The 22,729-nt window shown below is 44.2% G+C and overlaps 2 protein-coding genes, 1 long non-coding RNA gene and 1 pseudogene across 4 annotated transcripts in view; 3 read left to right on the forward strand and 1 right to left on the reverse strand.

Moving 5' to 3' along the window:
• The window catches only part of LOC119453871 (zinc finger protein 675-like), a 2,199,134-nt gene that overhangs the window by 247,270 nt on the left and 1,929,135 nt on the right, over nucleotides 1–22,729 (forward strand). The window lies entirely within an intron of this gene.
• Nucleotides 13,017–22,729, reverse strand: part of LOC119453874 (gastrula zinc finger protein XlCGF52.1-like) — a 231,498-nt gene continuing 221,785 nt past the window's right edge. Inside the window, exon 5 of one of the 2 annotated variants that reach the window (XR_007466767.1) lies at nucleotides 13,017–13,337. Coding sequence is in view for 1 of the 2 variants with exons in the window: in XM_049666996.1 (XP_049522953.1) it covers nucleotides 13,418–13,786 (369 nt within the window). In the remaining variant the exon portion in view is untranslated. Of the gene's footprint in view, nucleotides 13,787–22,729 lie in introns of both variants that reach the window. The other variant, XM_049666996.1, reaches the window with a different exon arrangement.
• On the forward strand, nucleotides 13,832–14,217 carry LOC125945277 (uncharacterized). The gene is made up of 3 exons (XR_007466775.1): nucleotides 13,832–13,870; nucleotides 13,955–14,038; nucleotides 14,123–14,217. It is a non-coding gene; the product is annotated as an uncharacterized LOC125945277 (long non-coding RNA).
• Nucleotides 20,999–22,535, forward strand: LOC125945272 (uncharacterized; annotated as a pseudogene).

A 22,729-nucleotide genomic window follows, 5' to 3' on the forward strand; every position in this document is an offset into this window, starting at 1 on the left:
AAAAACATCAATAGTGCAAATGAAAGAATATATTAGCTTATGCATTATAGTTACAGCTATAGAGAAATTAACCAAACTTTTATGTCAGGAAAAAGCTTTATTCCAGACTCTCTATATAGTCAGAACTTTTCCAGATAGCAACTTAGCATTAATTTTAATTCCAATGTACTTTAGTGTCATGCCGTTTTCCCCATTACAATTATGAATCGCTGCAACTAATTCAAACCATGTTTTTAATGTTTAGTCCCATTGTTAAATGCTTGCCTGCTCCTTTGCAGAAACATGTATTTAGACCCGTTACATGCCACTGGTCTCAAAATTGTGTGTACATTTTCTCTGCACACAGGAAAATTGAAATAAAAGAAATCCAGAGCCCTTCCGCTATTGTGAAGATGGAAGCCAGCGAAGCTGTGACTATGGTGGGTCGATCTGCTGTAGTGAATATTGCTATAGTGAATTTATATATTATCTTTATTGATTATCTTAATTGTTACGGGGGAAAAGACGTAAGCAATATATTTACAGGATATTTACAATAACTGTAGCGGCTGACAAGATGGTAGTTGTTGGTGTCGCCTAGCTCGCGAAATTAAGCGCATCGTCTTCTTTGGAGTAATCGTACACGTCTTCATCAGCCAGTCACAATATTGAGCGTCTTCGGCATGTTCGTCAAAGAGCAAAGACACCGGTGTCTTGTTTTCGCCCTGCGCGATTAATGCGTTTGCTGCGTCAAGCCCGCCCGCGACGCCGACGAGATCTCTCCCGCTCCTCTTCTCGGCGGCTCATGCCCACATATCCAGCAGCGCGGGTATGAGCCACACGTGATTTCTTTCTTAGCTTCCTCCTTTCTTTCGTGCTCTCTTTCTTTATTGTCCCTGGCTCATACCCGCGCATATCCAGTGCGGGTATGCGCCACACGTGATTTTATTATCGTTAATCGTGACGTAACTGACGAGCATGTGATGTTATTGATCTCATGACCTAGCAGTCATGTTACTCATCCGTTTTGACACCTGTGAGAGCAGCATTCCGGGCAAGTTGGTAATCCATTACTCAAGTATTACTTGAGTAATGGATGTAATGTAACGAAGTAATGGAATACAAGTATTACTTGTGTCCATTACTCAATAATACTTGAGTAATTTGACACCTGTATTAAGGCACAACTGCGGGGAAACCGCCACGCACACGGAGCCGAAATGCTGATGATGCAGTTTTTTTTTTTTTTTTTTTTTTTTTACACGCGGACCCAATCCTGGGGGATCGTGTCCGCGATAGCTTTGCTGTAAAACACATGCATGCAGGACCAAGTTTATTTGAACTTTGCAGAACTTTCCAAGAGAAGTTTACTTTATTCTCTTGGAGTTGCCTGTCAGATCTCGGTATTGCAGTTTATTTGAACTTTGCAGAACTTTCCAAGAGAAGTTTACTTTATTCTCTTGGAGTTGCCTGTCAGATCTCGGTATTGCACGAGCCCACTTTTGAAACACGTCTTTGCACGCCGGTATAACGCCGGTGCTGGGAAGAAATACTTTTTCGGCGGACGACCGGTACCCAGAATTGCACTCAGGAACGAAGCACCAGCGTTCAGTTTTCTTCTTCGTTTTAAAGTGCATCTTTCCTACAGCTCACAAATGCATGACCCACGTAAATAAAAATCACGTGACCGATTTAAAAAAAAAAAAACGACGCAACAGCAACCCCGTGAGACTGTCCTACAGGGAATCTGCGACGGCGGTGGCGGCACGGCCCCGATGGATGGATGGATGGATGGATGAGGCTGAACCCTTTAAATCGGGCGGTGGCATACGCCACCTAGCCATGACTATGAACATAATTTGTACTTTGTGGTGGGTGAAATTTCACCCCTGCCTTAATTTTATCCACCAATCAGATAACCTCTGTTTGGTTATTTCTACCCGCTTAAAGTCTATTTTGCCTTCACTGTCCCTAAACCCCAATGCTTTGAAAAAGTCAGCCCCGTTGCCTTGCACTGTAGGGTTAAGCCCCTTACAGAAAAGTATGAGGTGTTCAGCCGTTTCCTCTTCTTCTCCACACGCACAGCACAACGTGTCTATACCTTGGTACTTGACTCGGTACATCTTAGTCCGCAATACTCCCGTCCTGGCTTCAAACAACAAAGAGCTTCCCCTAGAATTATCGTAGATATTTTCCTTGGCAATTTCTTGCTTGAAAGTTCGGTATGTGCCCAGTGCTGATTTCGTCTGCATCCCTGTTTTCCACAGACCCCTCTCTGTTTCCTTAACCTTTTTCTTAACCGCTGCCCGCGCCCCCTGCAGCAGCGCCCCTAGCGGCAGCGGCGCACCGAGGGACCCTGTCTGGCAAGGGAAACGCGCCGCGCTTTTCACACCTCCTAATTCTAGACACCCTAACCCCAGTAAAGGAGGCGTTGTTCACGCACAATTTCCGCTGATGACTGTGGCGATGCGGACTCCGCCACTTCGTTTCGGTTGTGCGCTTGCGCCGTTTTGGCTCTTTTGCATCGCACATTTCCGGCTCCTTAAGCCAAAAACGTAGAGCCTTCGAGATTTATGGTTCATGTATGGCAGCCATAACGTGAAGCATAGCCTCCGAGATGTGTACCGACCGTCCGTGGTTTCTGACTGCCTACTCGGGACCGCCGAATAATTCGAAAATATCGAATACCTGAATTCGAATCGAAGCGAATAACGAATATAGAATTATTCGATCGAACATTCAACAATAACGAATATTCGCTCATCCCTACTTGCTATGAACGCTACAGAATCAACATGATGGCAGCGCAAATGAAAGTTCCCTCAAAACTCGACAACATAACTAAAATAGTGATTATACATCTCACCAACTGCAGCATGGGGAACGAGACGCATGGGTAATTATAGCTATGCCACCCTACTTTCCAGCAGTAGTTCGATATGTGTATCGAATTTGAAATTAAAAGAGTACACAAACATCACGAAAACAATGCAAATCATGTTGCCGTAGGCACTAAAGATACATTCATGCTCTTCCTCAATATTGACAATCAGAGAGGGGATGCAAAAATACTTAGACAACGATGCTTTCTTGCAAATAAAAATATAAATATGTCATAAGTACTTTGTTTAGCGCAAAACAAAGGTCACAAGAAAGACGACAGAACAAGGCGCTCGATAAAGAATATCTTGTGAAGTCTTTCTTGTGTCCGTTGTTTTGCGATAAACAAAGCACTTATGGATTCACACCAACTAGCCTGCCAACGCATTGTGCTATAAATATGTCACTTCGTGTACAAAGTAAGTAGAAACAATACTGCAACAAATTTTATGGCCAGAGAACTACAATATCAGATTGGTATACTTAGGCGGTTCTATTAAAAAGTCCCTTTGAAGTGGCGAATAGCAAGATACCGTTAGACCACAATTTCCAGCCTCCTTTGTCCACAATTTCCGTTGGCGAAGAGATTCATAACTTTTTCACAGTCAACAGGGATGGCTCTCTGTGTATGTAGTATTTGATCTTCCCGTTGTGCGCGGGAGATGGCCGACGTAGATTAGGACTTGAAGGTTTATTTACACTAAGTAGAGGAATAGAGAAAGGTGACATAACAGTAAAAAGTCATCGTTACGGCCGGCAGCAAATGAGATGCTGCAGCCCACGGCAAGAACCTCTCCCTCTTCTCTGATGTTTCTCTGGCTTATAACCCCTTCAGTCCGCCTGGGTCACCCCATGTTCATCCAATTGTCGATCCCGTGCAGGTGTCATGTTCATCCAATCGTCTAGCCTGTGCAAGTGGCGTCTTGTTCGGCCAATTCCATTGCCTGGCATTCCATTGGCTCTATTCTCCGATGGCGGACTTCCATCTGGCATTGCCTCCCAGCCTGGAAGGCGCTCAGCTGAAAGGAACGGGTCATTCTTGAAAGATGTTTCAGTGCTGCAAGGCACATTTCCCGGGACAAGGGTCAACAACCTCCAACCGTGCCGGCTTCCAGTTCCAATTTCGAGAAGCGTCACCCAGGTAACGAGACTGAGGACACAAGCAGCAATTCTAATTACTGTGCAGCCAAGTACGAATGCAAACAGCCTGAAATTCTTTTTTCAGATATTGCGTGGCAAATATCAAACTGAAATAGCGAAAGCATTAATTATAAACACATCACGTTTGCGCACAAAGCATGGTAAGCACATAAAGCCTTTCAGACACAACAATAGAGTCCTTTAAAAATTCATTTATTATTTGAGCTATCGATGCATGGAACAAGTTAGCGTTTGATGTTGCACTGTGTTATGATAAAATATTTCATTTTTTATTGAGCGAGATTGCCTATTGTACTTAATACCACTTCCAAATGTTGCAATAACAATTGATATGTCCAAATGTACTTTCATGCTCGCTTGTGTTCTGCTGAGTTGTGCTAATATGTATATTGTACGATAGCATTTTGTTTGTTTGTTTCTAGCTTTTTCTTAATTTTATTGCTTTCATATTTTGTAAAAAAGAACTATTTGTATTATAAGACCGAGACCGACCGAACTGTCAAGCGCTTTTTATTCCAAAAAGCAAACGCCCCAGCTCATGCGCGAAGAAGTAGAAGAACAGGGAAGGTGATGATGGCTATGTACAAATGAAAAGGACGAAGTACGTTAATAGTGCTTACACTAACTTCCCCCCGTCATGGAAGCGGCCAGCCTGGCCGCAGATTACAGATTATCTAAACGGGGAGTGAAGGGCTTCATCCGCGAGACGTGAACAATTTCGGCATTCCGGCGGCGCCGGTCAGTGACGGAGTGTACTGGGCGCACGAGATGATTGAAATACCACGTCTGTGCAACACCGGTCAAGTAGAATGCGACGTGCCGCAATTTCTGGGTATCAGTCCACTTATTGCAAGAACTCACGCGGTCGTAGTTGTCGATCCAATCGTCGACGTCATCACCGCGGCGTCCCGCAAAGACAGGGGGATCGCGTTGAGGGCACGTCACAGTCCAAGAGGGAACCGCAGGCGGAGTCGTTTGTGCGGTAGGGTTAGAGGCGCCGGAAGAGCCGGGGTTGGAAGCGTCCATCATAGTAGGGGTAACCGGGCGCAGGCGGCGACCGGAACGTAGCTCCAGGGAGGACGGGAACGCGAGAGGACGTCGGGGTCTTGACGTACCTCCACCACTTTATAAGACCGAGACCGACCGAGCTGTCAAGCGCTTTTTATTCCAAAAAGCAAACGCCCCAGCTCATGCGCGAAGAAGTAGAAGAACAGGGAAGGTGATGATGGCTATGTACAAATGAAAAGGACGAAGTACGTTAATAGTGCTTACAGTATTCAGTTTGATAACACCTGTATTTGTGCCCAACACAGCAAACTCCTGTTATGACATGTATGCTAACGGTATGGATAAACAAAAATAAAATAAGAATAAAATTTAGCTTCATACTGACATTAGGACGCATAACACATTGGCCTAAGAGAACAAAAAAACAAGCCTTTCGTTGCGCGCGAGGGGCATATATACTACATGCCAAGCGACACAAGCATTTAGGTTTGACATTGAAATTGATACATCAAAGACCATTCCGGAATAGGAGTGACTTGTAACATTTCTTCGAAAAAAATACTATAAGCATTTGTGCATCCCACACTTCCGTTTGGGTGAACATGCCGTTAATGGTGCACTGTGCATAGGGTGACAGCCATGTGGTCAGCATGCACAGCGCATTGCGGAAAAAGAATTGCTTGTCCATGTATTATCGTAAGTACCTCATCAAGAGAACTGGCCCTCAAAAGTAAAGGTAACACATTGAACTGTATATAACGGAGGCCAAACCCAGATGCGGCGGCAATGCTGAGGCAGATCCAGAGCCTCCACCCCCCACCACCCCCCATTCTTCTCCCCAGAAATGCTGGCCTCTCAGTGCTCACAGCATTGAGCGTGCCGTAAGACCCTCTCTAACCCCCTTTCCATTCTCTGTATATATTAACGAGCTTTTATGGCAAGTATGTGTGTTAGCAGATTTGTGGAAAAAGAAAGGGAGGGGTTCCTCAGCACTATGGAAAAGCTGGTGGGGCATCCCCAAGGCCAAAAAGTTTGAGAACCCCTGCTTTACGTAACTGTCCACCGTCCCATCTAATAAAGGCCCAAGGCTAGCACAAATCCGAAGTGAATCTGAAGCGATATTTCAGGGGACGTATTCTGAAACGTTCCACTTCGGCGATAGTTCGCCTAGGTGACAATTTCGTCTTCAGGCGGACGCTGATTGGCTGGTTAAGGAAGCATTGAATGAGCTGATTGGCTGGTTGAGCCTGACGTCATTCAAGTTTGCTCAACCAGCCAATCAGTGCGCGCCTGGAGGCGAAATTGTCACCTAGGCAAACTATCGCAGAAGTGGAACATTTCAGAATATGTCCCCAGGGCTCCAATGTGTTACTTATTGTGAAGAGAGCATGCACGTGACAAAAATGATGTAAACATAGGGCAAGATTGGTAATGTCTTCTTGCTTTCAAATTATTGTACAGGAAAGAATCACTCATGTCACAATAAGAAGATTAAAACAACAAAAATCAGTAGGTTCTTTCACGAGTGAATTGTCACTGCTTATGTTCTAAACGTCATGGAAATATAGCTTAGCTCCAACTAAACAAGGCATCCACATATCGGTTCTACTTAACCCACACAGAACTTCCCAACAATTCTGCACATTACCAACTCAGAAAGACAATATGCAATTAGCTTTTCTTGCGCACATGTAAACATCTTTTCATGCACAAAGATGTTCAGTCTACTTGGAGAACATGTCCTAGTGAGACGTTCAACATTCAAACTTCATTGCTGAGTATTTTACTGTGCGCAGGAGTCTAGTGTAAGCATAGTGAACAAACAAGTACTTGTAACTTTGTTGAGCCTTTACATCAAGAAATCTTAAGTGGCCATGGCCACCGAAATATCGGATGTAAACTGATTTCCAAAAATATATCTGCAACCTTCAACACAGCTGGCCTCAGCTGTCTTAACATAATTGAAGAACTTGTTAACTCGTATTATATTTCCACAATGCGTATCTACATAACTGGCACCAAACTAGACTACGGTATCGTGGTGTTGTCAGTGTCATGTGTCACATAATATAAGTGTTCTCAAACTGTTTCTTTGCGATTTGAAAACACAATGAAACAACTTGTCAGATTATGCTGGAACATGCTATGAATTACCTTAGCAGCTCAACACATCTGAGCACGCGGTAACGCTTGTGTAACAGAATGCCATGTAGCATACTTCACACGTATGCATATTCCCAGATCAGATTTTACCGAGTACATATAAACTCAAGGAACACTTGTCTATCAACACGGTTAAGCCATGTTGTAGGTGTCTAAGTTACAAAGAAGCTTTGAAAGAACAAGCCTGCACTGAAATAGTCACTTGCGATTGTGTTGGTGCAGGTGCCTCTTGACGTGGCTCTAATGTGAAGAAGTCTAAAGCCGTAAGTGGTACCAGAACGGCTGAGTGGATGTGGAGGTAATCCTTAGGTGTTGAACTCGCTATAAAGCACAAGAAGTGTCAAGTGTTTATTTATCGCATGCAGGTAAAATGTTGCCCAGAAGAAGGTCAGAACTAGAGGTGTGCAAAAGTAATATTTCAGACTGAATTGAACCCAATGGTGCCAGAAGCGGTAGGACACGTTTTTAATAGTTTTAGAAAAATGAACAGCTGTTATAAAAATATCTATAAAACAATGAGCACATCCTAGGTTCATAGCATTGGCAAGTTCCTGTCATGTCGCACGATGTGAAGCAGTGTTTATGAAAAGCACAATTGGAGCATGAGGACCCAGGTGAAAATTTCCAACTGGGATCCAACTGGGATCAGCTGGGATGAACTGGTTCCAGCTGGAAACCAACTGGTCCCAGTTACACACCAACTGGTCCCAGTTGGAAAGCAACTGGGTAGCAACTGGTTCCAGTTGGGATCCAACTGGAACAATTTCCAGTTATACTGGGAGTGACTGGACCCAGTTGGGATCCAACTGGAACATTCACCAGTTGTACTGGAATCAACTGGTCCCAGTAGAGAGGCAACTGGAACTTTCACCAGTTGTACTGGAATCAAAGTTCCAGTTGGATTCCAACTGGAACTTTGACCAGTTGTATCAGTAGCAACTGGAACCAACTTAAACAATGGCCAGTTGTACTGGTAGCAACTGGTTCCAGTTTGAATCCAAATGAAATGGTGACCAGATGTTTAAATGAAAGCAAGTAACATGCAGTGCTTGCTAAGACAGCAGCAGCTAGTCATATACTTATACTGAGCAATTAAGTTTGGCAGTTTTAGCAATCCTAGCAAACATTCTAATAGAAGTTTGTAATAATTAGTCTAATACGTTTGTATTAAGTTTTGTATTAGACCAATATAAATTTCTATTAGTCGTACTGATTTACCTATAAGATCAATAGGCCGTGCGTATTAGACTTATTAGTCTTATACAAGCAGTGTTGCGTGTCTACTAGTTTCTAATAGGTCCTATTGGCCTTATGCAGATTGTTGCAGGTCTTATACAACATGTACTGCTAGATTCCGCAGCTCTTGTTTGCTGGTGAAAGTTAATCGACAAAAAATTAGACTATCGGACCGCTTGCTTGCATGGAGAGGTGTTTCTAATTAATCACTGAATAATTAAAAATTCTGCTGTACAATTGTGCAGCAGATTGCATTCGCACGTTTACATTTGTTTCAGCGCACCATCTCTCAGCGACATACACAAAAGCGACGTGCGCCTACATGGTCTTGCCAATTTTGCTTCACTGAGCCTCGTCGCGATGAGTCGAGGAAACAGCTAGTGTTTACAGCACACGAAAAAAAAAAAGGAAAAAGAAAAGAAAAACCCGAACAACCAGCCGTCAGATCGCGGTGCCCGGTCAGCTTTCGAACGACGGTCAATAGCAGCAACCATATTTGTTTGCCGCTGAAGTTTCGTCAGTGTCGTATTTTTTGTTGAAGTGCGCATAAAGTAGATGTTAAACTTTTAATCTAAATTACTAAATTGATATCGCATATAAAAGGCCGTAATATTTATTGACATCGAAGAGCAGTATCGCAGAGAAGGGAACACGGCGGGCGGGAAGAATATAAAACTGCGACCGTAGTCAGCCGTAGTTGCGCACAGCACGTGTGCCATGGCGGCTGCCACACAGAACACCCATACATGGCTGCCATGTCAAGGCGAGGTACAGTGTACTAGAATAGGACACTGTAGGCGAGGCGTGCGTGCATGTTAGTGAATGAACGATGTGTTTTTAAGGAACCCGTGGTGTTAGCGCCTGCGCATCTCATTCGTGCAGTAGTATATTTAAATAGTGTTATCTATGGCTGCTGTTGTGACTTCAAAACAACGCAAGGCAACTGTTTTACCCCTGCCCTTCGCGGCTTTGTGGATTTATCAGCGTGCATCGATGTGCAGTGTTCTCCCCGGCGCCGATTCACCATTTCGAGGTAATTATACTTCTTATTCTTCTTAGTATGAAGTGTTTTCTTCTTTTTTTTTATCCTGACGGTGGACGTAAGTACTTCTGTACAGTGCCGTCGGGCCGATTGCCGTGTGCGTTGCAGCAATGACATGCCTGTTTCCGACAACGCTGTGCAAGATTTCCGTCTAGAGTTCTTTATATCTGCCTTCTGTTTCGATGGAACACATATCTTATGTTGATTTTGTGTGCTTTATAATTGTCCTATCGTGTCACGTGGCGTCATTTTTTATTATGATAAACATTTTGAGCTAGCATATATCACTGTCCTAAAATTAGTTTGGTAATTCTGTATTCTAATTCTTCTACATGTGTGTATTTTTGTGCCCCAGGTTTTTTAACCACTTCCTCAAAAGGACGTCCTTTGGTCGAAGTCAACGAAAAGCTCGCAATCAAGATTGCTGACCTGATGAAGATCTCGAAAGATGAATCTGTAAAAATACATGCTGTGCTAATAAATGCTTTTAGCAATTTTACCTGTTTTTCGTTATGTATTGGTACATTGCAACATTTTCTTTCACTAACAGACTGTAGTAGTGTCAATAACCTAATAGGCTATTAGTGTTTGTATTAGAATTTTTGCTAGGGAATTAAGCAATAATAGCTGAACTGCCTTAGTTGTATGAAATCCATCAGCAGAATACACTTTTGATACGCTTCTGCATGCGCCAGTTGCAACGGGGACCAACTGGGAATTGTTCCATAAACCAGTTCAACTGGAACCAGTTGCATTCCCAGTTGGAAATTTTCACCTGGGGAACAAAGGAGGAGTTTGCTTGCATACAAAGGGCTTTTCGGAAAGCCAGTGATGGGATTGGCTGAAGCTGTTTTGGAGCAGCCAAAGGGACATCTTGGAGCAGGGAAACAGGCTTTGGGAGAAGCTAAAGGCTCAATGCCTAGTGGAAAATTGACTTTGCAAGAAGTAAAATATTAAAATAAGGAGAAAGCCTTTGGGAATAAAAAAGTGCTCTGCCATAAAAAGGGTGTTAGGGGCAACTGTGCAACATCACATGTTGGCCAGAACATCTAATTTTAAGACTTCCGCATCCTTTAATTTGTTATGTGACCAAGTATAGATCAGTGCTGTGTTCTAGCCACCAAACCCCCGAAGGACAGCAGTTATAAAAGGACAAGAAGCAAGTCAGTGGAACTTTTATTTAAAAATGACTAGAATGCAAATGGCAGGCCTACAGATAAACGATGAAAAAACACTATCTACAGTTTATAGTGTAAACTTCCATCAACTGAAAAATAATTATGTAAATGTAACGACAGCACTTCTCAACTTCCTGGCCTATTAAAAAGCAGTGGACTTGTTCTGTGCCTTTTCTGCAAGCAACATCATTAACGCTTTTTAAATACAAAATACTGCCTAGTTGCCTGCCTTCTTTGGCGACATTTTGTCACGAGAAGCTGAAAGCCTTGTTTTGACTTCAGCAAGCAAGGCCTGCCCACTTTCAATATCCCTGAAATTCTTGGTCTTTATGTCGTTGTTGATGAGCTGCTTTGCATTCACCTACATCTTCATTGCTGTCTCCTCCAGCTGGAGGTTTTGTCAGCATCGAATGGCATCATCTTGGTAACTTTGGCACGCTGAACATCGGCACGCACACTAAGCATCACTCAGCCTCAAGCAGTGGGAGACGCAAACCTACCCGTGTAGAAAAAAATGCGAACCGAACATAAAACTTCTCAAAGGGCTCACAGTATGTCGCCTAACACATGGGGATGGCTGAGTATTCACTCTTAACACTATATATTTGGCAGCAGTGACACAATGAGGAAATACAAATTCAGTACATGTTGATTCTCACAAGAAATCCAACTAGATTTTTTAATGAAACAGAGCTAAACACCCCAAACAGCTACTGTCGAACACGCAAAGCACTAGTTTTCAAACTATTTCATTCATGCTCGGCGATTCATTTTCAAGCAATCTCAAGGCGTACATGTACAATGCTATGAACCGACTTTTTTTTCATTGCAATCGCTTATCAAGGACAAAAACAAAGATTTGACTTAATAGGACATTTACTTCATGCAACAATGGCAAACTTGCATTCTGCGAAGGCATTAATATACCAGTGCAGTGTGTTTCCATAACGTCTTATTAAGAAAGTTGCTTGAACTCACCTTTAAATTTCGAAAGTGTAATTTCAATGACAAGTGGTGCTGCAGCATTCCAAGGAGGTCATTGTCCGGTAGTTCGACTTGCCCTACAAACATGCTCACGTTTTCCGTGCTTTATGCATGAAGTGTGCGATGGCGATGAGCACTGATGTTCCTCGCAATAGTATGGCACATGAACGTTTCGACCGAGAGATTAGTTTCATTTTCGGAATGTGAAAACATGCATTTGGCACAGCTTTGGCGCAGATTAGCGAAAATGTAACAGGATTTCCCTTTTGGCGCAACAATCGCAAATAATCACTGTGCAGCGAGGAAAGTCTATCTCCCTCAGAAATGTATCCAGCCTCCTCTACTACGCACGTTGTCATATTTTATGCCTATACTATGCCCACGGGAATGAAATTTATCGTACTTTTGCTTCAATTGAGGTTTATTTGTGCACAAGTAATGTTTCAAGTATTCAAGGCTATTACAAAAATATTTTTATTTACAAAGTGCCTATTCGAAAGCTTCAAGTATTCGCACACCCTTAGTCAAAACAGTTCTTTCGAAGATTTATTTATCTTAAAAACATGTCTTATGCAATAATTTTGTTGTTGAGGAACTTCCTTATTGGAGACTGGTACAACTGCAGCTCAGAAAGAATCTTTACTAACACTGAAAAACAGGATCGGCCCAATTTCTTGCCTTCTGTGCAATAATGTTTTATACATTGCAGGTGTTATTGTGTGCTTGATTCAAAATGTAAATTTTATCTTCAGATATCTATCACACTAGTGCTTACAGGAATGCTGATACATTAGTTCATATAAAATGTAGGAATGAATTAGGAATGGGGGACTTAACATTTGACTGAAGACAAATTACTCATGCATATCTGTTATAACAACTGCCTTCTGTGCTAATAGTAAACTTCCAACTGCCATCACTCAACTTCTTTTGCAGCCCCTGATACAACAATAAAATGCTAATATCACTACACTGCATGCTATTATGCGAGTAATAAAATACCAAGAACAGGCAACAAATACACATTTAAAACAGGCATTTATTTGGTGCTCTGATGAAAAAGGTAGTGGCAAGCACCCTTAATAAATAATCAACTGCCCTGAAGAAGTACCTATCTGTGAAAAAAGGTGCAAATAGAGTAAGATCAGAAGGGTCTCCAGAATAAAACACATATACCAGAACTAAGAGGCAACAAATACATGAATGAGCCTAACAGAACAAGTTCATATGCACCACAAAACAATACTAAAAAAATGTAATGAACTTAGAAAGCAGATCATTCAGATATTGGTAGTGCAATAATAAGCATTAAAATGCATTACATTGAACTCTGATTCGACGTCAAAAATTACTGTGCACACCCCCCTACATATATATTTCATAGGGGGGTGTGCACAGTAATTTTTGACTTCGAATCAGAGTGCAACGAAGGAATCGAATTGAATCTAGTATTGAATACTTTTCTAATAATGAACAGTCATAATATAATAAAATGCCGATATAACATAGCAAATTGCTGATTTCACCTGCTTTGTTATATCGAGGTTTAACTGTGTTTTCAAATTTTTCTGGTTTTTGTGAGGGTCAATTTTCACAATTTTGCTTTTTATTTTATTACATGCTGAGAATGTATCTAGAGCAAATATGTTGACCCCAAAAAAGTGTTCCAGGGTCCCTTTAAGAGCATGGGGAGACACTTGTGCTACCTGATGCAGCAGAACAGCATGCTGCATGCTACACGTCTATAGATTCCCAATTCAAACTCTAGTCTAATGTGGCTGTTGATTTATTCTACAGTATTGTGGTGCTGTGTTCTCTTATGTCTGGCCAAGTAATCAGCCCGCCGAAAGGACTCTGTGCAGACCGTGCAATGGTATGGTCGGTCACCTGTATGAATGCGCAAGTGTTGTTTCATGGCACACCTCTGTGAGAATCTCCGACCGCATGAAGGACACTGATATGGCTTCTCGCCTGTATGGGTGCGCAGATGTAGCTTCAGCAAGGTCTTACGCGAAAAGCTCTGAGGGCATAAAGGGCATTGAAATGGCTTCTCGCCTGTGTGGTTGCGCAGGTGTTCCGTAAGCACATACTTTTGTGAGAATCTCTGAAGGCATGACGGGCACTGATATGGCTTCTCGCCTGTATGGATGCGCAGGTGTCTCTTCATGGCACTCTTCAGCGAGAAGCTCCGAGGACATGAAGGGCATTGAAATGGCTTCTCGCCTGTGTGGGTGCGCAGGTGTTCCTGAAGCTTGGACTTTTGTGAGAATCTCTTAAGGCATGAAGGGCAGTGATATGGCTGCTCACCTGTATGGGTGCGCAGGTGCAGATTCATGTCGCACTTGCGCGAGAAGCTCCGAGGGCATGAAGGGCACTGAAATGGCTTCTCGCCTGTATGGGTGCGCAGGTGTAGCTTCATGTCACACTTGCGCGAGAAGCTCCAAGGGCACGAAGGGCACTGAAATGGCTTCTCGCCTGTGTGGATGCGCAGGTGTAGTTTCACGTCGCACTTGCGCGAGAAGCTCTGAGGGCATGAAGGGCATTGAAATGGCTTCTCGCCTGTGTGGGTGCGCAGGTGCTCCGTAAGCACATACTTTTGTGAGAATCTCAGAAGGCATGAAGGGCACTGATATGGCTTCTCGTTATGAACGTTGGCATGTGCTTCCAGACGATACTGTTTATCAGTCTCATAGTCACATAGGTGAGATCGATGGAGGCATCCTTCCTTTGAGTTGTCACATTTGGGATTTGATGGAGAAATAGAAGGCCTCGAAGCTGCACAAATAAAACAAAAGTTAGTAAAGGTTAATATGAAATGCTAAAAAAAGAACGCACATGCTAAATTTAATGACAAGCTTTCTTTTCTTCTTCAAGATCTTGAAGGTGATTGTAAATATCATGACACAAAGAACTCCTGATAAAAGAAGGCCTTGATATTGCACAAATAAAAAAAGTAGAAGTTATTATCATATGTAAAAAAATAAATGCTAAAGTAAATGAACTTCCCTTTTTTGATTTGGGAGGTCTTGAGGCTGATTGCAGGCATGATAGAACAAAGGAAGCCTAGTGGTCTTCTTTTATTTATTGAATATTTCAGTATTTGAATGCTTTATGACCCTGTTTGTGAAGTCCAGCCATATTTTCAGCAAAAAAATAATTTTTCAGAAAGGTAAAATATTACAAAGCAAGAGAATGTGGAGTGTGAAGATATTCACAGATTTCAACCACACGTGTCAAAAAGCTTTGACCCACCGTGCTCTGCGATCCTCAATGAGCACTCGAGGTTTGGTGGCCATATTTTCCACTTGCAAAAGTTATGATTCACTGGCATGAAAAACTTATCTCATATGAGACTTCATCAGTAGGTTTCTCCTTGTTGATCACATGCCGAACTTTGGCATCATTTTCATAGCTTGAGATAGTAAAAAGACAGCAAGGGCACATCACATTTTTCAGCGTATTACCTGCCAACACATACAGCCTGCATCTCCGTTCAGAACAGCATCGAAAGAAAGAAAATAGGCACGTATAACCCACGGAAATAACTGAATACAACACTCAAACCTTTACAAAAAGTCTCCATTTGGAGGTAAATGACTCGTCCATGTCGTACCTTTGGCTCTAATCCCCCTTTTTGGTGATGCTGCTGGGTTGTTGAGTGCAGCTAATCGTGACCTAAGTTCTACTTTGCTGATGCCATGTGCGTTATTTGCTAACTGCTAAACGCAAAATGGTGCCCCCTAATGATGAGGAGAATGAGCGACCATGAAGGTGGGGAGAAGGGAACTTCAACACACAGGGGTGGAAGGAGGGTGGGGTTCCCAAGGAGATAAAGTTTGAGTGGCAGAGAACCTTGCCCTGAGATATGGTTTAATGGCAGCATTCGCTGCGCTGCCGTGAAGCCACACCTCAAACCAAAATTCGTGTTATTTGAACCCCAAGATTATTGCTAAATTTTAAAAAAACATTTATGCATTTCATATGTGCAAGAATATTGTAGCTTCTTTTTTAGTGACATCTCAGCATTCTTCATCCGAGAAAACTACTTGCCGACCTGAGCTTTACTCACGTTTTGTCTTTATAGGCTTAAGAAAGTATGCCAACACTTTCAGTTGCAGTTTTGCTCAAAGTGAAACAATCTGACACGCACTCTGCTCCTTGTGCTCTGCCATCACAAAGCTGTGGCAAAATGATTGCTGGAACTGATAAGCAACGATGCAAACAAACTTCTCCTGCTGCAAAGCACAATGCAAATTCACACGCTAGCACATAACAGTATAACCTAACATAACCTACACAGCTAGAGACACAATGTTAGTTTCTGGTTACATTGCAAAGCATATTCTCGTTTTTGCAAAGCATACTTCAGCGATGAGCACTTGCAATTTTCTTGCACCTTCACATGAAGGAATACCACATGAAAATGGTGGCTAGACTGCACTGTTTGCCACCATGTTAATCACAGGAAGCCACAATAATCATTGCTATCATATGGTGCTTGGCACATACCAGGAAACCTTTCTCTTAGTAGTGTTGACAAATCTGTGTCGACAATCTTGTTACACTAGCATCTGGCGTGACGCAGGCTAGTTACGAGGTTCTGTGAAAATCTGAGTTCGGGTCTGTGAAAATCTGTGGCAAGCCACAATGCGTTTCTTGTGGCAAAGTGCTTGCACGAAGCTCCCTTTGAACCAAGCTAATCCGCCATCTCCCGACCAAGCACCCAGCCTATAAAGTCGAGGACCTTTACTTCTTGAACATTAAAAAAATGTATATATATTTCGAAAATAAGAAATTTTGAGCTTCGTACAGCACTGGAACACGCTTTCCCTTAAAGCATCTCGATTTATTTGATTTACCGATAACAAGCATTTAGGTTCCCACCATGTTGCTGTTGATGAGGACAGTCTTTGCTGTGCTCACCACAGTGGCAGGGGTCCCCAGTGAAAGCAAGGGTTTCTTCGGGTCTCAACTTAGACAAAAACCTGGTTTCATCGCAGTTAAATGTGTAGTCTGGGGCAAAGTGCTGGAGCAATGACTGTAGCTTACCACAGCAATAACTTTCAACAGCCGACTTGTCGACAGTAGCACCTTCACCGCACATTCTGTTAAAGCTAACATTTTTTTCTCTTCTTACCAATCTGGACCCACACATCACTACTAAATTTAAAACTCTTAATGTTCATCTGTAGCACCAGTGTTTCTGCCTTTTGATTGAAAACATCACCGAGAACCGGCACTTGATTTCAGCGACATCAGAATCGCTTCCTCAAGTTTTAGGTGGGCACCTTGGATGACATTCTTCTGTCGGGATCCAGCAGATTTCTCGGCGGCTTCTAAAATCTAAAATCTTAACCTTATTTTTTAGGTAGTCTGATATTGTATGCTTCGAGATTTCGAATTCCTTTGTGACGTCCGCTTGCGACCGGCTACTTTGCACTTGCATGATAATATTAGGTGGCCTTCCTTTTCATCGTCGACCTGCTATAACTTCCTCGCTAAAAAACCTTTGTCAAGTTCGAGGTGAAGAACAAAGGTGGTGTCGGTCACAATGGTAGCAGCTGGCGATAACACCACTGCAGACGATCAGTTGTTGAAGCGGCTTAGGCCTAGCATCGCGGTGTGCCGCTGAAGCAAACCACAATGCGCACGAGAAACGATACGAAGAGTACAACGGACCATACGCGACAGACGAGTGCCAACAGCAATGACAGCACGAAGCATCGCAGGAGGGTGCAGCAAGCGGTGCTTGCTATCGAGGCTCTACCGGAAACAGAAGCTCTGAATTGGGTTGTGAGAACTGTGCGACGCAGTTTTGAGGCTACATAAAAGCAACATGACAGTGATGTTGTTTGCATTTTGTGCCTTTTCATATGCGATTGAGAGAGAAAGTCTGGGAAATCGAATGAGAAAAGTTTAAAACATGCAAAACTGACAGGCTAGTTTCCTGCAGAACTGTATTGGGCTACTCAAGGTGAATGACCCTTACTTAGTTCGCAGCTCAGCAGCTGTATCTGAGTACTTGAGCTCCACCAGCACAGGTGGGATGTTAGCCTTCTCCATCGATGTAAAGGATCTTTATTACTCGTTGCCCACTCACATCTCCTTGAAGTTGTAAACGAAGGCATTGAGGCATACAAGTGCGGAAAAAGTGTAGACAAGTTCCTTGACTTGCTAGTGCTGTACCTGCGCCCCACGGAGGTCCAGCTTGCAGGGAAAATTTTCCTACAATGTGAAGGAGTGGGCATTGGCTCATGCCTTGCACCTGTATTGAATGATGTGTTGCTAGTCTGCTACGGCCGTGACATCGAAAGGAACCTCCCAACCATCCACGCCAAGAAGGTGTTCAAGTGCGTCAACGACTACCTCGTCTTCATTGAGGCAACCAAAGAGGATCTTGCTTCAGTGGTACAAGTTGTCTACAAGAGCTTTGGAGATACTATGAAAGGCCTCTTGCTCACAAAGGAGCTACTGGAGGATACCACCTGGTGTTTTCTTGACTTTCTTCCTTATGTTCAAGAAAGACCATGTGCGCTGGAGGGACGCACCCCACTCAGACAAAAGCCTCGTGTCTTTTTCGTCAGCACACACAAGGTTAGCGAAGAGGGGAATCGCAAAAGTCACCTTCCGTAATGCACCGCAAAGATTGTACATACACGAGACTGAAATGGCCTTTGAAGATCAGGTACAGCGGCTTCTGTGGGCTGGTTTTTAGGGCGTCCTCCTGGTACAGCTAGCGGAGCACATGTTAGCAGAAATGCACCAAAGAAAGAAGCCCTGCAACACCAAGAACAATACTTTGAAAATGGCTGTCATTCCCTACGTGCACGAGGTGTCCCAAAGATTGAAGAAGGGTGCCGGTAGGATGGGAGTTTCGATTTTTTCACCCCCGGGGAAGCAAAACACCTTATGCAGAAGGGTCAACCAAGACGACCCCCCCCCCCCCCCCCCCCCCCATAAAAGGTTGCGACAATAAGCGTCAGGCACCCTTTACCGGCTGCATCATCGCAGTCGTTTATAACATGCTGTGAGTGCGAAACTGTGTAGTTCATCATTGCCTTCACCTGCATATACCCACCCTCATAATCATCATCGTTTATCGCGTTGGTGTTCGCTGGCTGGCTTGCACAGCTGCGTTGAAATACAAGGGCTTTCCCTTCATACCGGGCATCGTCTTACAAGTGGTGAAGCATGCGTTAATTCCCACGTCGTCTTGCTCTACCAGTCACCCCTGGAGCTTTGCTCTGGTCGACGGTTGTGCTCACCAATACCAGTTGTGGCAAAAACCAACGCATCCACTGCTGCAATCACCCTGGCTCAGCCAGCTGGGCCTACTTGGTCTGTCACCGCAACGCGACTCTCAGGTATTTTCTGGCCTTCGCGGCGATGACGTGGAGGACTGGCTTAACCATTTTGACAGGGTAAGCGCTTACAACTGTTGGGACAAGGCACACAAGCTCTGCAATGCGGCTTTCTACCTGAGGGAGGTCGCTCGAACGTGGTTTTTCAACCATGAACGCAACTTCCCTGATTGGTCAAAATTTACTGCACAGCAGCACCAGATATTCAGCATATCTACTGGGCGCACCAAAGTAGCAAAACAGAAGCTTGTTACCCGCATCCAGGGAGCCAACAAATCTTGTTTCTTCTACACTGAAGACGTCCTGGCTCTCTGCCGTCGTGCTCAGAGTGCCAAGTCCATATCCGCCGTATCCAGAAGGGCATCAACTCCGTCTCTTTTGACGCTCTTGTAATTCAGAGCACTACTACAGTTTGTGATATCACCGTGACATGCGAGCGCCTTGCCACAATCTGCTCCTTTCGTCTTCCATGCGCCTCCTGCGACGCTGGCCTTACCGATAATGACGAATCGCCTACGAAAGCACGCCAACATCAAACAAAAATATAGCAGCATTCTTGCTCTGCATTGCAGGTCGTGTGAATGCTACCCCCATTTCAGTCAAGTGACCGTCATCCAGAAGCATGCTGCCCAGTGCACACGTGAGCTTATTGAGGCATCTGCCAGTATCCGACGTAGTCCTTCATGCATAAATTCACCATCCATCCAGTTATCAGACAAGGAAATCTCGTATCTGCAATTTAACACACATACGCCCACCTGCAACCTCCAGTCATTGTTCTCATGTTTATCACGCCGTTTATTGCACTTCTGCTTCTCTGCCTATATATTTTGCACTTGCGCAATAAACATATCCGTTGGAAGTCAGCGCCTGTGTTGTGTGCTACTTTTATGCGTTGCATTTTTGCGCTGTTTACTGAACTATTAGTCTGATGTTGCCTGCTTCGAGATTTCAAATTCCTCTGCAATGTCCACTTGCGACTGGTCACTTTGCACTTGCCTGGTTATGGTGGCCTTCTTTTCCATTGTCAATTTGCTATAATTTCCTCGCTTCGAAGCCTTTGTTGAGTTGGAGGCAGACGACGAAGGTGGTGTTAGAATCATCAGTTCCAGCTGGTGATGAAACCACTGAAGACGGTCGGTTGTTGAAGTGGCTAAGCCTAGCGTCGCAGTAAGCAGGTGAAGCGAACCACAATGCGCACAAAAGGCGATACGAACAGTACAATTGACCATATGCAACTGACAAGTGCCAAGAACAACGACAGCGCGAAGCTCGTGGGAGGGTGCAGCAAGCGGTGCCTGCTATCGAGGCTCTACCGGAAACGAAAGCTCTGAATTGGCATGCGATATGTGTGCAATGCAGGTTTGAGGCTGCAGAAAAACAAAATGACGGTGATGTTTCTTGCCTTTTCGGTAGATTTTGACTTGCGATCTTGAGATAAAGGACAAAAAATCGATTGAGAATAGTTTGAAACATCTAAAATTTTGGTAATTAAACAGTGACTATGGAAGTGCGTAGCAGTACCATTCCAGAGTCCGAATATTCGGGCAGGTCCAGAAAATCGGGTGTCCGAAAAAAGTCACAAAGCATCCATTGCGATAGCAAATTATTGGACACCTATACGAAGTACGGATATTAGTTTTCTCAGCCGTATAAACTTGTAAACATAAGCATATTGACTAACTTAACAAGCGTGCTGCCACGCCCACAGAAGCAAACATGAACACGTCTCACGCTATGAATGAGGAAACTTGCTGTCAAAACGCTGGGGTGAGGAAGCACGACAGCAGCAGCGAGCGAATCAACCTTTGTGCTGCATCTCGCATCAACACAAATTAAGTTGCGAAAACACAGTGCACGGCAGACCGTGCACCCCATGCAGATGTGTGTACAAGATTGAGCCACGAGCCCTGGCTCACCCTCGCACATAGAGCATACAGTGCGCAGTGATGGTTTTGTTATAGTGTTGTTACATTGTACTGGAGGGCGCCACCGGTGGCCCCTAGTTGTGTATATATTTCTGCTACTAATCGAATAAAGGGATCTTCGTTCAGCTACTGTGGTTGTGCTTGCGTGGGCTGGCTGCCGCTCCGCATGGCCAGTTGAAGATACAACAGATGGCGACGAGGGTAAATAGGAGTGGACTCGAATAAGCTGCAAGATGAGCCTCCTTCAGCCACCGGAATTCCTGCCAGCACCGGGAAAGCCAGCCATTCTGTGGAGGCAGGGGCGCAAGCTGTTCGAAAATTATCTGCTTGCCTCGGGGAACAACGCCCGCCCTGCTGCTCACTGCAAAGCGCTTTTGCTGCACTGTTTGGGCGTGGAAAGTCAGCGCATTTTCCACGCATTACCGGAATAACAGTCATTGGCTTCGACAGGAAAAGAGCAAGACATGGGCACGGCCCAGAAGACGACAGGTGAACAGGATGAATTTAACATCGCATTGGCAAAGCTAGAAGATTACTTCATCGCAACAACTAATGTCGTCGTTGAGCGGCAGCCGTTCCAACAGCGTGCTCAGCTGCCGGGGGAATCGGTGGATTCATTCTTCATAGGTCTTCGTGAGCTTTCAGTTACATGTGACTTCAGTATGCAGTTGGAAGAATTAATTCGGGACCAGCTTGTGGAAAAGACTGGCCACTGCCAGCTACGGGAGCGACTACTGCTAGAAGGTTCCGCTATGACCATGCAACATGCGCTCGACATTGCCAGAACCATGGAAGCAACGGAACAATGTTCCCTGCAACTTACCATGCATCATCACCCATGTGACCAGAGCGCTCTGCGGTCTCTAGAGCGGTGCTAGACCAGCCGCCAACCACCTCAAGAATTTGTTTCTGCTGCAGCTCCCCAAGGCATATAGCAAGTTCTTCAACGTGCAGAGCCAGAACAAGGACGTGCAACAAGTGTGGTAAGTTGGGTCATTTCGAATGTATGTGCAGAAGGCTAGAAGAGCCCAGGCAATCACTAGCCATTCGAGAGGTCACTGATGAAGAGGGTGTTCAAGTTATGACAGTTCTTCACCTTGGCCGACAGCATACAATAGGAATACACGTAGACGTGCAAGTACATGCTGTCACTATTTCACTTCTAGTGGACACTGGCTCTGCGGTCTCAATTTTGTCTGCAACTGCATAAGAGAAGCTGAAGCCTTCGGCTTCGTTGCAGTGGTCTTCAGCCACCCTCTTTAGTTTTTGATGCAGAAATGTTTCAACGCTCCCGTTGTGTTTCGCAACCACCATGCAGAGGTGCTCTTCCACATCGTACCTGAAGGGACGGACATCCTAAGGTTGGACGCCATCGTCGCCCTGTGTATGCAAATCGATGGCAAGTTTGTTAGCTGTATAAAATCTTCGCATGTGCCGCAGGACATTCCAAATGATTTATGCGTCGAATTTGCACACTTGCTCGACGGGAAGTTAGGTCTTTGTTCACAATGTGCGAGTTTGTGAAGGTGTAACCCCGGTTGTTGCAAAATTGCGACGATTACCATTGGCTGTAAGGGACCAAGTGTCCGATGAACTGAAGCGTCTTGAATGCGAGGGTATCATAGAAAAATTGATAACGCTTGTCGTTGTGCGGAAAAAGGACGGGCTAATACGGTTATGCATTGACCTACGCAAGCCTAACAAAGCAATTGTTGTCGACGAATTCCCACTGCCGCACACAGAAGAGCTCCTCAATAAGCTGCATGGCGGAAAGTACTTTTCGAGATTGGATTTAGCTGCAGCGTACCA

Source organism: Dermacentor silvarum, chromosome 5, assembly GCF_013339745.2.
Source record: "Dermacentor silvarum isolate Dsil-2018 chromosome 5, BIME_Dsil_1.4, whole genome shotgun sequence".
Lineage (NCBI taxonomy): Eukaryota > Metazoa > Arthropoda > Arachnida > Ixodida > Ixodidae > Dermacentor > Dermacentor silvarum.